Genomic DNA, 14,926 nt, shown 5'->3' with positions numbered 1-14,926 from the left:
GAAAGACGTATTTTTATGTACAAGGTATATTATAGTAATATAATAATATATTTCCTAAAAAAACCCCGCACATCATTAAAAAAAACGCCAGCAAACGCATCAATTTGCCCCAAAAAGGGGCTGTTTGCAAAATGTACACAGATGCCAAGAGGGCGCCAATTTTCCAATATATTTTACACACTATATCCCACAATTACGTACGCACGTAACACATGCACGCGCATTAGCTTTAGGTGTTGTTAGCTTGTAATAGCAATTTGGATAGCTAGTATTAGCATTGTATTAGCAAAGTATCATCTATCACAGGGGTGTCAAAGTCAAGGCCCACGGGTCAGATCCGGCCCGCAAATGAATTATCTATGGCTCCCGGGATGATATTTGATCAGTATTAGAACCGGCCCGCAGGCCACAGCCGCCTGCTGCTGTTTTGCACGCACCAATACTCCATCAGTGTTGGCGCTAGGAATTTTCTAAATGGAGTCCCAGGGTCCCCATCGAGTCATAAAAATTGGGTTCCACAGTAAATTGTCGGGGTCCCCCTTTTTTGTAACCGTTGTGAAAACAAATGATAAATGTATGCATTATCCTGTTGTATCTCACATTCTATATTGTGTTTTGGAAAAAGGTTGTGATAAACGTTACTTACTGGAACGCAAATGGCACGCGACTAAACTTGAGGTTTTCCATCAAGCATGGAGTGATACTTTAATAACTTATAAACGCATGCTTACCTTAGCTAAAGCTAAATACTACTCAAATCTCATCCGCCTCAACAAAAACGATCCTAAATTTCTGTTTAGTACAGTAGCATCGCTAACCCAACAAGGGACTCCTCCCAGTAGCTCCACCCACTCGGCAGATGATTTTATGAATTTCTTTAATAAGAAAATTGAACTCATTAGAAAGGAGATTAAAGACAACGCATCCCAGCTACAACTGGGCTCTATTAACACAAATACGACTGTATATACGACGGACACTGCCCTCCAAAATAGTCTCTCTATTTTTGATGAAACAACATTAGAGGAATTATTACAGCGTGTAAGTGGGATAAAACAAACAACATGTTTACTTGACCCACTTCCTGGGAAACTTATCAAGGAACTGTTTGTATTATTGGGTCCATCAGTGTTAAATATTATAAACTTATCACTTTCCTCCGGCACTGTTCCCCTAGCATTCAAAAAAGCGGTTATTCATCCTCTGCTCAAAAGACCTAACTTCGATCCTGACCTCATGGTAAACTACCGACCGGTCTCCCACCTTCCGTTTATTTCCAAAGTTCTCGAAAAAATTGTTGCACAGCAGCTAAATGAACACTTAGTGACTAACAATCTCTGTGAACCTTTTCAATCCGGTTTCAGGGCAAATCACTCTACGGAGACAGCCCTCGTAAAAATGACTAATGATCTATTGCTAACGATGGATTCTGATGCGTCATCTATGTTGATGCTTCTTGATCTTAGCGCCGCTTTCGATACCGTCGATCATAATATTTTATTAGAGCGTATCAAAACACGTATTGGTATGTCAGACTTAGCCTTGTGTTGGTTTAACTCTTATCTTACTGACAGGATGCAGTGCGTCTCCCATAACAATGTGACCTCGGACTATGTCAAGGTAACGTGCGGAGTTCCCCAGGGTTCGGTTCTTGGCCCTGCACTCTTTAGTATTTACATGCTGCCGCTGGGTGACATCATACGCAAGTACGGTGTTAGCTTTCACTGTTATGCTGATGACACCCAACTCTACATGCCCCTAAAGCTGACCAACACGCCGGATTGTAGTCAGCTGGAGGCGTGTCTTAATGAAATTAAACAATGGATGTCCGCTAACTTTTTGCAACTCAACGCTAAGAAAACGGAAATGCTGATTATCGGTCCTGCTAGACACCGACATCTATTTAATAATACCACCTAAACATTTGACAACCAAACAATTACACAAGGCGACTCGGTAAAGAATCTGGGTATTATCTTCGACTCAACTCTCTCGTTTGAGTCACACATTAAGAGTGTTACTAAAACGGCCTTCTTTCATCTCCGTAATATCGCTAAAATTCGTTCCATCTTGTCCACTAGCGACGCTGAGATCATTATTCATGCGTTCGTTACGTCTCGTCTCGATTACTGTAACGTATTATTTTCGGGTCTCCCTATGTCTAGCATTAAAAGATTACAGTTGGTACAAAATGCGGCTGCAAGACTTTTGACAAAAACAAGAAAGTTTGATCATATTACGCCTATACTGGCTCACCTGCACTGGCTTCGTGTGAACTTAAGATGCGACTTTAAGGTTTTACTACTTACGTATAAAATACTACACGGTTTAGCTTCAGCCTATCTCGCCGATTGTATTGTACCATATGTCCCGACAAGAAACCTGCGTTCAAAGAACTCCGCCTTATTAGTGATTCCCAGAGCCAAAAAAAAGTCTGCGGGCTATAGAGCGTTTTCTATTCGGGCTCCAATACTATGGAATGCCCTCCCGGTAACAGTTAGAGATGCTACCTCAGTAGAAGCATTTAAGTCCCATCTTAAAACTCATTTGTATAATCTAGCCTTTAAATAGGCCCCCCTTTTTTAGACCAGTTGATCTGCCGTTTCTTTTCTTCTCTCCTCTTCTCCCCTGTCCCTTGCGAGGGGGAGTTGCATAGGTCCGGTGGCCATGGATGAAGTGCTGGCTGTCCAGAGTCGGGACCCCGGGTGGACCACTAGCCTGTGCATCGGTTGGGGACATCTCTGCGCTGCTGACCCGTCTCCGCTCGGGATGGTTTCCTGCTGGCCCCACTATGGACTGGACTCTCGCTGATGTATTGGATCCACTGTGGACTGGACTTTCACAATATTATGTCAGACCCACTCGACATCCATTGCTTTCGGTTTCCCCTAGAGGGGGGGGGGGGGGGGGGTGGCGGCTACCCACATATGCGGTCCTCTCCAAGGTTTCTCATAGTCATTCACCGACGTCCCACTGGGGTGAGTTTTTCCTTGCCCGTATGTGGGCTCTGTACCGAGGATGTCGTTGTGGCTTGTGCAGCCCTTTGAGACACTTGTGATTTAGGGCTATATAAATAAACATTGATTGATTTAAATTATATTTTTTTAAAATACAAAAGAAAACAAATGTTTATGCATATGTAAATGTATTCAGTTATAAACAGTCATTCACTTTCTTCTTTCCTTCATGAATCTAAACTTTACCGCTGCCAGTATTTCTTTTTTATATTTTCATTGTAATATTTTCGTAATATGTGTTTGTTCTATTTTTGGCCAAAGTAAGACAATCTGAAGTTGTCTTTATTTTTTAGTTTTAATGCCATGATTTTAATAGTCCGGCCCGCGTGTGCAAATATTTGCCTCCATGCAGCCCCTGAGCTAAAATGACTTTGACACCCCTGTCCTATCACAACAACATGACTGCAAATTGTTTGTTGCTTCTCCAACAGCAATACAATTATAAAATTGCTGAATAAACAATATGTCAAATATTTTTATTTCTGACCGTCCACCGAATTGTTCACACACACACACACACACACACACACACACACACACACACACACACACACACACACACACACACACACACACACACACACACACACACACACACACACACACACACACACACACACACACACACACACACACACACACACACACACGCACACGCACACGCACACACGTAGGACAGAGAATTCTGGTCGGCCGATCCCGCAGTTTTTGCGCGTCCTTTTGAAACATGCTAAATAAAACGGCAAATACGGTGATGAGCGTTGTTAATTCACATTGCGCGTGCTAAATAATTATATTTGCATTTTCTCCTCCCAGTATTGTGGCCGTTTTGATGAGCATCATATATTTTGCATATTAATGTAGGCAGAGACACAAAATGGATTGTACACCTTATTCTGCTCACTTAACAGATGCAACCCACTTTGCACACGTTTAGTAGATCAGCTTTTCTTGTGCTATCAGGTTTGCATGTGTTTTAGTACACGCAAAAATTTGGAAATAAATTAATCCTAGACATGTATGTATGTTTTATGTTATTCTGCCCCACCCAAAAATAATTATCCAAATGGATTAATTGACCCTACCCTTCAGTGAAAACTGGATCACAAGGTGAGGAAATCCATTTTTTTTAATTTCTGGATGCTAACAGATAAGATCTCTCATTCTCAGAAAGGCTCCATCCTGCAAATTCCTTATCTATGTCGACTCCTTTTGGTAGCCCTGACAGGCTAAATTGGATTGATTTTTTAATTAGGTTCACTCTCTGGGTAAATGGGCTTAATTGTTTGAATTATCTCACCGGTTTCTTAAGGTGGTTGAGGTTAAGCACAGAATGTGTTGCTGTTCCAGTACACAAAGCAGTACGATTGAGTCCAATTCTTATCAGGTACTTGTAATTAAAGGCCGGTAGTATATGCTTACTCTGGGTTTTATCGAGATATTAGTAAAATTTCGACTGGTTGCTTGTAAAAAAAAAAAACTGCAATGACAGATTTAAAAATATACAGTATATGTGGTGGAAATACAAATATGGCTTTGTGACGGGGTTTTTTTAATGGATAAAAGATGATTATAAGTGGCCATTTAACAAAATAGTCAAGCTAAGTGTGCATTCAGTCATGGCTACGCTAAAAAAAAAGGTGGCCAAAAAAATCAGTAGAGCAGTGAATGCGGTAATGACTCCCTAATTTAACAACCATTTAATTTCTTCTGCAGGGCGAGTCTTTTGTGTTGGGCTTGAAAAAAAAAAGCCAATAGAACTCATAGTTGAATGGCACAATTATTTCACCAATGGATGGTGCTTTAGGGCACAACTGGCAACTATGCGGCTTTACTGTGCATCTGCTTTGATCGGAATGCCTAAATAACAGACAATTTTGTGAATTTGAAGCAAAAATTTAAAAAAAGAAAACGGTGGCTGCGATTCCCATTCGTCGCGCTTTGTTTTTTCCCCACTGCAGAGGTTTATTTGGGGGCAGGGTGTCCGCTCTATATCTTTGCTTACGAGCAGCAAGAATAAAGATCACAGTTATCAGTGCTCAGGCAGGTTGAGGCCACTGTGGTGGGGGTGGGGGTTGTGGGGCGATGTCATGTGACTTGTGATGACACAGCCCCAAAGACGAGTCATTACAATCTCTGAAGGGAGCCTCAACACAAAAATCCATTTGGGCTCGTCTGAGGTGGTGGAGTGGGGGGAAGCGAGATAAGGCGGCGCCCGATCCAAGCGTGTCATTTCGCTCGCACTCCATTCGAAATTCTTTTTTTTTGACACCGATCATAAAGCGTTTTTTGGTCTTAATTATTGGTAATGACTCCATTGTGCTTTCCTACCATCAGGACATCTTGGGAGAAAATTCGCAATGCCGCAGGGGGGTGTGGTCGACGAAGCACGCGCCATGACAGAAAATGGCTGCTCCAGGCACACGCGTGGATGAACAATTCCATCATAGCGTTTGTGCGCACCCTCCTGTCAATCGGCGACTTTAGCAAGTGCCGTGCCTGGCCTTATCTAAGTTCAAAACCCAAGTTCACATGACCATAAATGAGAATCTTCTCACACATTTTCGAGTATAATTCCAGAATGGCATGTGATCATGAGTCTATAATATGCTGCGACGGGAGGGGGCGGTGGGCTGCGGCTCAAGCTGCTCCCATCGCAATCCTGTTCCACTTGGTTAGTCTCAATTTCACAGATGATGTTCTTCACTGAGACTGAGGGGCGGAAGTCGTATTCCAAAGCACAGTGAAAGTTGGAGTAGGGTGTTCATCACGACTGTTTGGGCATACAGAAGCCATCTGTCAATGTCACCTTTTTGGGATTGCGGAAAGGGAGAAGAGGGTAGGGCAGAACACGTGTACCGTCCAGTCTAAAGTTCGAACAAATCTTCTCATGCAATACATGAGAAAGTGTGTCAAACGCTTGATAACTGACTTTTTGCATTTTCATTCAAAAACAAAACAATCACGACCACAAGACGTGAAAAAAACACATACAATATTATTTTAAATAACTCTCTCCGGTCTACAAGACGCCGTGCCATACAGCAATAGATGATATTTGCCTATTACCTGACCTATGTTAGCTACCTCTCTTTGTTTATAATGTCTATTTTCTGCTGGATCTACTCTTTATTTTATGCTGCCCTTTGTTTTGCTGCAGCTGTAATATTGTACATGGTACTTGGAATTTGTTATATATTGTATATATTATACAATAAATCAGTATATATTATATACTGTATGTATATACAATATGTAAATATTACATATATGTTATATTTTCTATTGCTACTATGGTACATTTTCGGTCTACTTTATACCTTTGTTTTCGCCCTCTTTTTGTGCCCTTGTGTGCATTATCCTTTCCATCGTTTGTAACTGAGCTACTGTGTGGAACAATTTCCCTTGTGGATCATTAAAGTTTGTCTAAGTCTATATACAGTATGTTGTTACAAATAGGAATTATTATGTAGTATATTGTGATTTTATAATGACCTGCAGTTTAGGAAATAAAGAGAAACATTAGCTTTTGGTTGATTTCCTTTGTTAGGGTTACACATTTCAGGAAAAAAATAACTCCTGTTATGCAAAACACAAATGTCCACTGCAGAGGACGTTGGTTTTCAGGCGAATCTCTTTTAACATCATATTAAGATAATAATCGTATTATAAAGCCTTGAAATATTCTGCGGACCGGTTTAAAAAAATTTAAAAAAACAAACTGAAGCTCATGACCAAAAATTGGGTTTCAGCAAATCTGCAACACACCAGATATAAGACATTTAATTAGCAGCGTGAACTCATCACGCACATTTTCACAAATCCATTTTGATGCAAATGAGCTGAAAAAAAGCCCTGCAGGACACAAAAAGTATATTTATGATTTCTGAGCAAGGGGAAAAAATGGCTGCAAGTATATAAAATCCACAGTGAGTCATTCATGTATGAATAGAACATAAAGATAAATTGTTTGTGTAGCTGTAGGCCATCCTCATGGAGACAGATAAGACGCAAAGGAGATTCTGTGCTTGAAAATGTTTCTTTAAAAGTGTCATCTTCAAGTGGTGGGAGTCCGGCACACCTAAGCCCCCAAGGACTCGCACAAGGAAGGTGAAACAGCTGGTGAAAATTACAGCATCACTCCAAGGAGTGGGCAGCGGGAAGGCACGGGATTTGATGAATCAAGGATCTTTTGTTCACAGTGGGGAAAAAAATTACTCCTTGCCGAACAACAGGCGGGCGTCATTTGGAGCCATTTAGGTTTGAAGCCGACGCGGAGGATGACGGAGGAGAGGAAGGTCATTTAAAAGAGGATGCGGGAGATGATGATGTGGCCAGAGTGGGGTGCTTAAGTGGGCCTTCTCCTGCTTGAATCAATTCCACGCTCAGTAAGCCACAGCGGCATCACGACGTCAACGCAACCCAACGTGGCAAACAAAGCAATAAATGTAAACATGCAGAACTGGAATCCTAAACATTGATAAAACCATTTTTTCCCACATTTTTTACCTATTTAGTTGAGATTTGGAGAGGATGATGCCATTTTCTTAGATATTTTATAGCATTACAGCATTGTTATAATGCTATATGTTGATTCCGTCTGTCCTTTGTTAAGTCTTTTTGAGTTTCAAGTGCTTATGAATTAAATGTATTAATATTACAACCAAATATTGATTTGTCCAGAAAGTGAAAAAAAACAACACATAATTGATACACTCCTCACCAAGCTTACAATTAGGGTCCTCATTACGGGGAAAAAAAGATCAACCAGCATTGAAACAAAACCAGCAATAATGAATGAATAATTCTAAGATTGCACTGATTTAAAAAAAAAAGTAAAATCATAATCATCAACAAAAAAAAAGATATTTATTATGAATATTTTAGTAACCCATAGTCATCAATAGGAAAGCCAAAAATATTTACTACATTTTCTAACACAGCTGGCACAATAATCTATATTGTGAAATGCATATGTAATGTAAAAAAAATATAATTTATTATCTATTCTTGTAGGCTGACACAAAAATCCCAAATACGCATTCAAGTGGCATGCATTTGTAAAATTAGTAATCCATCAAATGTACCTCTAAATTTATGTAAAAGTCAGCTGTGATACACATATTGACAATATTGATACGAGGGTGGTATCGGATTGACATCATCATGATGAGAAATATGGTTATTTTCACAAATATGTGTTTTTTCTGTGATGTTCAAATACATTGTTACTGTACATACCAATAAGTTGTTTTAAAACTCAGGGAATAGACTATTGGACATTGAAGACATTTGAATAAGAGCCAATGGTAGTTTACTTATTTTGCTTAAAAAAATGTTATGTAATAAACGGGAATGATTTCATCATTTAGTTGATATTGTGGAATTGTTCACAAACAAGTGTTGATACAAATGGTTTAGTTTGCCGTGTTTTAGTCTGATTGTAAAAAAAAAAAAGGTGATGAAAAAAATCTAATTAAACAGTATCAGCAATACTATCCATGTATTTTACATGTTTAGTTGTTATCGTGTCAATACCAACAATGCCTCTACTGTGATGACAACAAAAAGGCAGTTGACATCTTGACCGACTTGCACCGTTAACCAAAACATTAGCATCCTTCATTAAACACGGGTCTCTCTCTAAAATAAGTTGTCTGATAACCACTGTTGTCTTTTAATTTGATTTTAAATTCATTTAAAATCTCTCCACATTACTTCACAATAAAAAAAAGGTTTTATTTATAAGTGTTTATTAGGCCATTCGAGAACTTTCCAATTAATCACGTGCCATTCATTAGTGCTCTGCTTATTATTATCGTGTACATTTGTGTTGGTTTGAGACACTTTTTATATCAAAATAACCTCCGCTGTGATACTTTAAAATGTAATAATAAGAAATTAACATGAAAAAGAAGGTTATTCCTACCTGCACAAGGTGGCTCCTCTGCTTCCCCGCTGCTGACGTCCATTTCCTCTCAACAGAGCGCGCTCAATGAAAGCAGGCAGGCGGCTTCCTCCTCCTCCTCCTCCTCCCCCTGTCCTCCTTCTCCTGGTCCCAGCTAGTCTGTGAGAGAGAAAGAGAGAGAGATGACAAGTCAATGAATATCTAAAGCCTTTGTGTAAAAAATAACATAAAACATAACTCCACCACCTCCATGCGCACACACGACCACCTTTATCAACTTTGTCACCAAAATTTGGGGGTAAACTGTTTTTTTTTTACACATTATCAATAAAGTTGCAGCTTTTACTTCAGTTGTCAACACGACCAATTGCTTTCTTACCATTGGTTATGGTTTAAGTTTATTTAGAACATGGGTGTCAAACTCTGGCCCGCGGGCCAAATTTGGCCCGCCGGTATTATACAGTGGCGGTGCCGCTGTAACACCGCATTCACCGCTAATACCTAATACTCATACTTGCCAACCCTCCCGATTTTCCCGGGAGACTCCCGAATTTCAGTGCCCCTCCTGAAAATCTCCCGGAGCAACCATTCTCCCGAATTTCTCCCAGTCAACATTATTGGGGGCGTGCCTTAAATGCCTACTGAAACCCACTACTACCGATCACGCAGTCTGATAGTTTATATATCAATGATGAAATCTTAACATTGCAACACATGCCAATACGGCCGGGTTAGATTAGTAAAGTGCAATTTTAAATTTCCCGCACAATATCCTACTGAAAACGTCTCAGTATGATGACGTTTGCGCGTGACGTCACGGATTGTAGCGGACATTTTGGGACACCATTGTGGCCAACTATTAAATAGTCTGTTTTCATCGCAAAATTTCACAGTATTCTGGACATCTGTGTTGGTGAATCTTTTGCAATTTGTTTAATGAACAATGGAGACAGCAAAGACGAAAGCTGTAGGTGGAAAGCGGTGTATTAGCGGCCGGCTGCAGCAACACAAACATGTAGCGATGTAGCCGCTACGTGTTTCATTGTTTACATTCCCGAACGATGACAGTCAAGCTTTACCATTGGCCTGGGACAACAGAGACTCTTACCAGGAGGACTTTGAGTTGGATACGCATGCTTGTGGAGATGGGACAACAGAGACTCTTACCAGGAGGACTTTGAGTTGGATACGCGCTACCGTGAGTACGCAGCTGCGGCTTCCAAACATTTGAATATTATATTGAATTGCCCGTACGTGCGTGCCGCTATGTGCATGTTACGTACGTAACTTTGGGGAAATATATGTGCTGTATGAACTTTGCGGAGGTGAACGGTACTTTGGGCTGTGGGATTGAGTGTGTTGTGCGGGTGTTTGATTTGTATTGGCGGGTTATATAGACGGGAGGGGGGAGGTGTTTGTTATGTGGGATTAATTTGTGGCATATTAAATATAAGCCTGGTTGTGTTGTGGCTAATAGAGTATATATATGTCTTGTGTTTATTTACTGTTTTAGTCATTCCCAGCTGAATATCAGGTCCCACCCGCCTCTCACAGCATCTTCCCTATCTGAATCGCTTCCACTGCCCTCTAGTCCTTCACTCTCACTTTCCTCATCCACGAATCTTTCATCCTCGCTCAAATTAATGGGGAAATCGTCGCTTTCTCGGTCCGAATCGCTCTCGCTGCTTGTGGCCATGATTGTAAACAATGTGCAGATGTGAGGCGCTCCACAACCTGTGACGTCACGCTACTTCCGGTACAGGCAAGGCTTTTTTATCAGCGACCAAAAGATGCTAACTTTATCGTCGATGTTCTCTACTAAATCCTTTCAGCAAAAATATGGCAATATCGCGAAATGATCAAGTATGACACATAGAATGGATCTGCTATCCCCGTTTAAATAAGAAAATCTCATTTCAGTAGGCCTTTAAAGGCACTGCCTTCAACGTCCTCTACAACCTGTCGTCACGTCAGCTTTTCCGCCATACAAACAGCATGCCGGCCCAGCCACATATCACATGCAGCTTTTACACACACATAAGTGAATGCAAGGGATACTTGATCAATAGCCATGCAGGTCACACTGAGGGTGGACGTATAAACAACTTTAACACTGTTACAAATATGTGCCACACTGTGAACCCACACCAAACAAGAATGACAAACACATTTCGGGAGAACATCCGCACCGTAACACAACATAAACACAACAGAACAAATACCCAAAACCCCTTGCAGCACTAACTCTTCCGGGACGCTACAATATACACCCCCACTACCACCAAACCCCGCCCACGCCCACCAAGTTAATGTTGATATTTACCTCAGAAGGCTGCAAATAGAAAAGAGGCATTAAATTTTTTATTTAAATTGTATTTAACATACCATTGATGTTTTTTCGTTTGTTTTTTGAAAGTTGATTTTGCACTATTAAGTTATATAAGCGTTGCTTGTTCCATATTCAGTGTTAAAGCAAATCAGTGTAGCAAACTGAGCAATAATTAACGTTTTATTCATGCACTTTCTCTTGCTACTTCAAGGCTTAAATGATAAAATGATAAATGGGTTATACTTGTATAGCGCTTTTCTACCTTCAAGGTACTCAAAGCGCTTTGACAGTATTTCCACATTCACCCATTCACACACACATTCACACACTAATGGAGGGAGCTGCCATACAAGGCGCTACCAGCACCCATCAGGAGCAAGGGTGAAGTGTCTTGCCCAAGGACACAACGGACGTGACTAGGATGGTAGAAGGTGGGGATTGAACCCCAGTAACCAACAACCCTCCGATTGCTGGCACGGCCACTCTACCAACTTCGCCACGCCGTCCCTTGAATGTTTGATTCATTCATTATTGTTATTTTATTTTCAAATGTATTATTAGCCTGTGGAAAAAGTTTATTTTGATATTTACCTCAGAAGGCTGCAAATAGAAAAGAGGCATTCAATTCTTATTTAAATTTTATTTGATATGCCATTGATATTTTTTAATTATCATTATTATTATTTCAAACTCGATTTTGCATGTCACTATAAAGTTATATAAGCCTTGCTTGTTCAATATTCAATGGAAATCTTGTTTGGGTCCCTATTAAAAGGTTAATTTGTTCAACCTTGGCCCGCGGCTTTGTTCAGTTTGAAATTTTGGCCCACTCTGTATTTGAATTTGACACCCCTGATTTAGAACATTTATACAGTTACAATATGATATCACATTTTTTCAGTTAGAAAAGGAGTAGAAAGAAGTAGACCTTATTTCAATGTTTTTCAACCTTTTTTGAGCCAAGGCACATTTTTTGCGTTGAAAAAATCCGGAGGCACACCACCAGCAGACGTCATTAAAAAATGAAACTCAGTTGACAGTAAAAAGTCGTTGTCGCAATTGTTGGATATGACTTTAAACCATAACCAAGCATGCATCAATATAGCTCTTGTCTCAAAGTAGGTGTACTGTCACCACCTGTCCCATCACGCTGTGGCTTATTTGGAGTTTATTGCTGTTTTCCCTTTGTGTAGTGTTTTAGTTCTTGTCTTGTGCTCCTATTTTAATGGCTTTTTTTCTTTTTTTGGTATTTTCCTGTAGCAGTTTCATGTCCTTCTTTGAGCGATATTTCCCGCATCTACTTTGTTTTAGCAATCAAGAAGATTTTAGTTGTTTTTATCCTTCTTTGTGGGGACATTGTTGATTGTCATGTCCGGATGTAAATTGTGGACGCTGTCTTTGCTCCACAGTAAGTCTTTGCTGTCGTCCAGCATTCTGTTTTTGTTTACTTTGCAGCCAGTTCAGTTTTAGTTTCGTTCTGCATAGCCTTCCCTAAGCTTCAATTACCGTAATTTCTGGACTATAAGCCGCACCAGCTAAATTTAGGGGAAAATACAGATTGCTCCATATATATGCCGCACCCGACTATAAGCCGCAGGGTTTTGATGTGTAATTAGCGTAGTATATAGGGGTTCCTGCTACCACGGAGGGGATTGTCGGGACAGAGATGACTGTTTGGGAACGCAAAGCGTCCCCTTTATTAACAATAAATCTTTCAATCATTCAATCAAACTTTCACATCTTTGACATGGCGAACAGCATTCGTGCAGAGTACAAATAATACAACGGTGCAAAGTAATACAAAGTGCTCGCCTGTACGTTATCAAAATAACCAGCCTACCGGTATATGAAAAGTCAGTCTTTAATCATTGTGTCATCGTCTTCCTCCTGCGTACTAAAACCACCGAAATCCTCTTCGTCGGTGTCGGAGAAGAACAGGCCGTAAATAAGCCGCACCGTTGTATAAGCCGCAGGGACCAGAACGAGGGGAAAAAGTAGCGGCTTATAGTCCGGAAATTACGGTACTTTTCTTAGGGGCACTCACCTTTTGTGTATTTTTGGTTTACGCATTAGATACCTTTTTACCTGCATGCTGCGTCCCGCTGTTTTCAACATTTACAAAGAGCTACCTACTGACATGGAAGAGTATTACACGGTTACTCTGCTGAGCTCTATACAGCACCGACACTCAACAACACATAATTTGCAGACTATAATTACTGGTTTTCAAAAAATATTTTTAACCCAAATAGGTGAAATTAGATAATCTCCCACGGCACACCAGACCTTATCTCACGGCACAATGTGCCGCGGGACAGTGGTTGAAAAACACTGCCTTATTTAATCCCAAGGTACCCGTTTCCATTTCTTAGTAATTACTAACATATATTCACTTCATGTTCTCCATTTATACACAATTTACTTCACAAATATTAACGTTCTCATTAAATAGTTAAATAGGTTGAAAATTACATGATGAGATGAATAAGATTATTTAATTTTTCAATAAAGTATCAAATGTTTTTCAGTATTATTTTCTTTGTACTTTTAAAACACTTTGAGTTTTAAGTTTCTTAAACTGAATTAAATTAGTACATTATTTGCTTAATTTATTCCATATTTTAATTCCACATACTGATACACTGAAGGTTTTAAGTGTATTTTTTTTTTTAAAGTTGCTTTTTCTCTAATGTTATTTTTATCCTCTTTTGTGGAGAATAACTGATATCCAACATTATGTACTATTCTAACTGACTCTTTTTGTAACACGGTTAGTGAATTAAGTGTACTTTTGTAGTTATTTCCCCATATTTCTACACAATAACTCAGATATGGTAAAACTAGCGAGCAGTAATTTTTTGTGTATTTTTTTGTGTGCAGTACATAGATACCTTTTTTCATTATTGACATATTTCTTGCCACCTTATGTTGTATATTTTTTATATGACATATTTGTTTGAAATGTAATTGTCAGGTAGCTTCTTCTTTTTAGTTGTTCCACAATGTGGCAACTACTTTCAGTGGTACTGCCACCTACAAGGCTGGAGTATATATTACAGTCAATACTGTACTGTACTACAATATAAGCCACTGTGCAATGCATATAACGTCATACTCTAAATCAGCCACCAGGGTGCGTATTTGTATGGTCAATTTTTTGGCTCACAACACATTGCATAAATACAATTACACAAGAAAATGACAGCAGAAAATGGAAACATACGCAAAAACCCTATGGGCCTGATTTATTAAGATCCAAATACCACGCCCTAAACAGTGTGTGCAATCTATAAAATAGCGTGTACTATGATTGGGTGTGCTGCGTGTGATCTACTAACCAAAACACCTTTTTTCAATAAGGCGTGTACTATAGGGGGCATCACCACTAATACATTCTCATTTACTGCACATTCATATTATTATGGTCCAACCTTTGACGTTTTACTGTGTTTTCAAACATGCAAGAGACATCTACCACTTTTTATGGGCATGTTTGAAGCAGTTGTGCAGTGAAACCACTTTTTTTTTTTTTTTTACAGCTCAAGGGGCGGTCATTGAAGAGAGGCTGGAATGACTCCACTCAAGATGCAAAAAAGCATACTAAAACAAGTTTTAGTCATTAAAAAAACACTTTAATACAATAATATATATTGTAGGTGAAAAAACAAAGGT

The 14,926-nt window shown here is 39.6% G+C and overlaps 1 protein-coding gene across 1 annotated transcript in view; it reads right to left on the bottom strand.

The window, feature by feature from the left end:
* Nucleotides 1-14,926, bottom strand: part of LOC133655427 (zinc finger protein 385D-like) — an 83,066-nt gene that overhangs the window by 61,403 nt on the left and 6,737 nt on the right. Inside the window, exon 2 of the mRNA XM_062055596.1 lies at nt 8,947-9,084. Coding sequence (XP_061911580.1) covers nt 8,947-8,989 — 43 coding nt within the window. The 5' untranslated portion in view covers nt 8,990-9,084. The remainder of the gene's footprint in view (nt 1-8,946; nt 9,085-14,926) is intronic.

Source organism: Entelurus aequoreus, linkage group LG08, assembly GCF_033978785.1.
Source record: "Entelurus aequoreus isolate RoL-2023_Sb linkage group LG08, RoL_Eaeq_v1.1, whole genome shotgun sequence".
NCBI lineage: Eukaryota > Metazoa > Chordata > Actinopteri > Syngnathiformes > Syngnathidae > Entelurus > Entelurus aequoreus.
The sequence above is the reverse complement of the archived record's forward strand: the minus strand, read 5'-3'. Positions and strand labels throughout refer to the sequence as shown.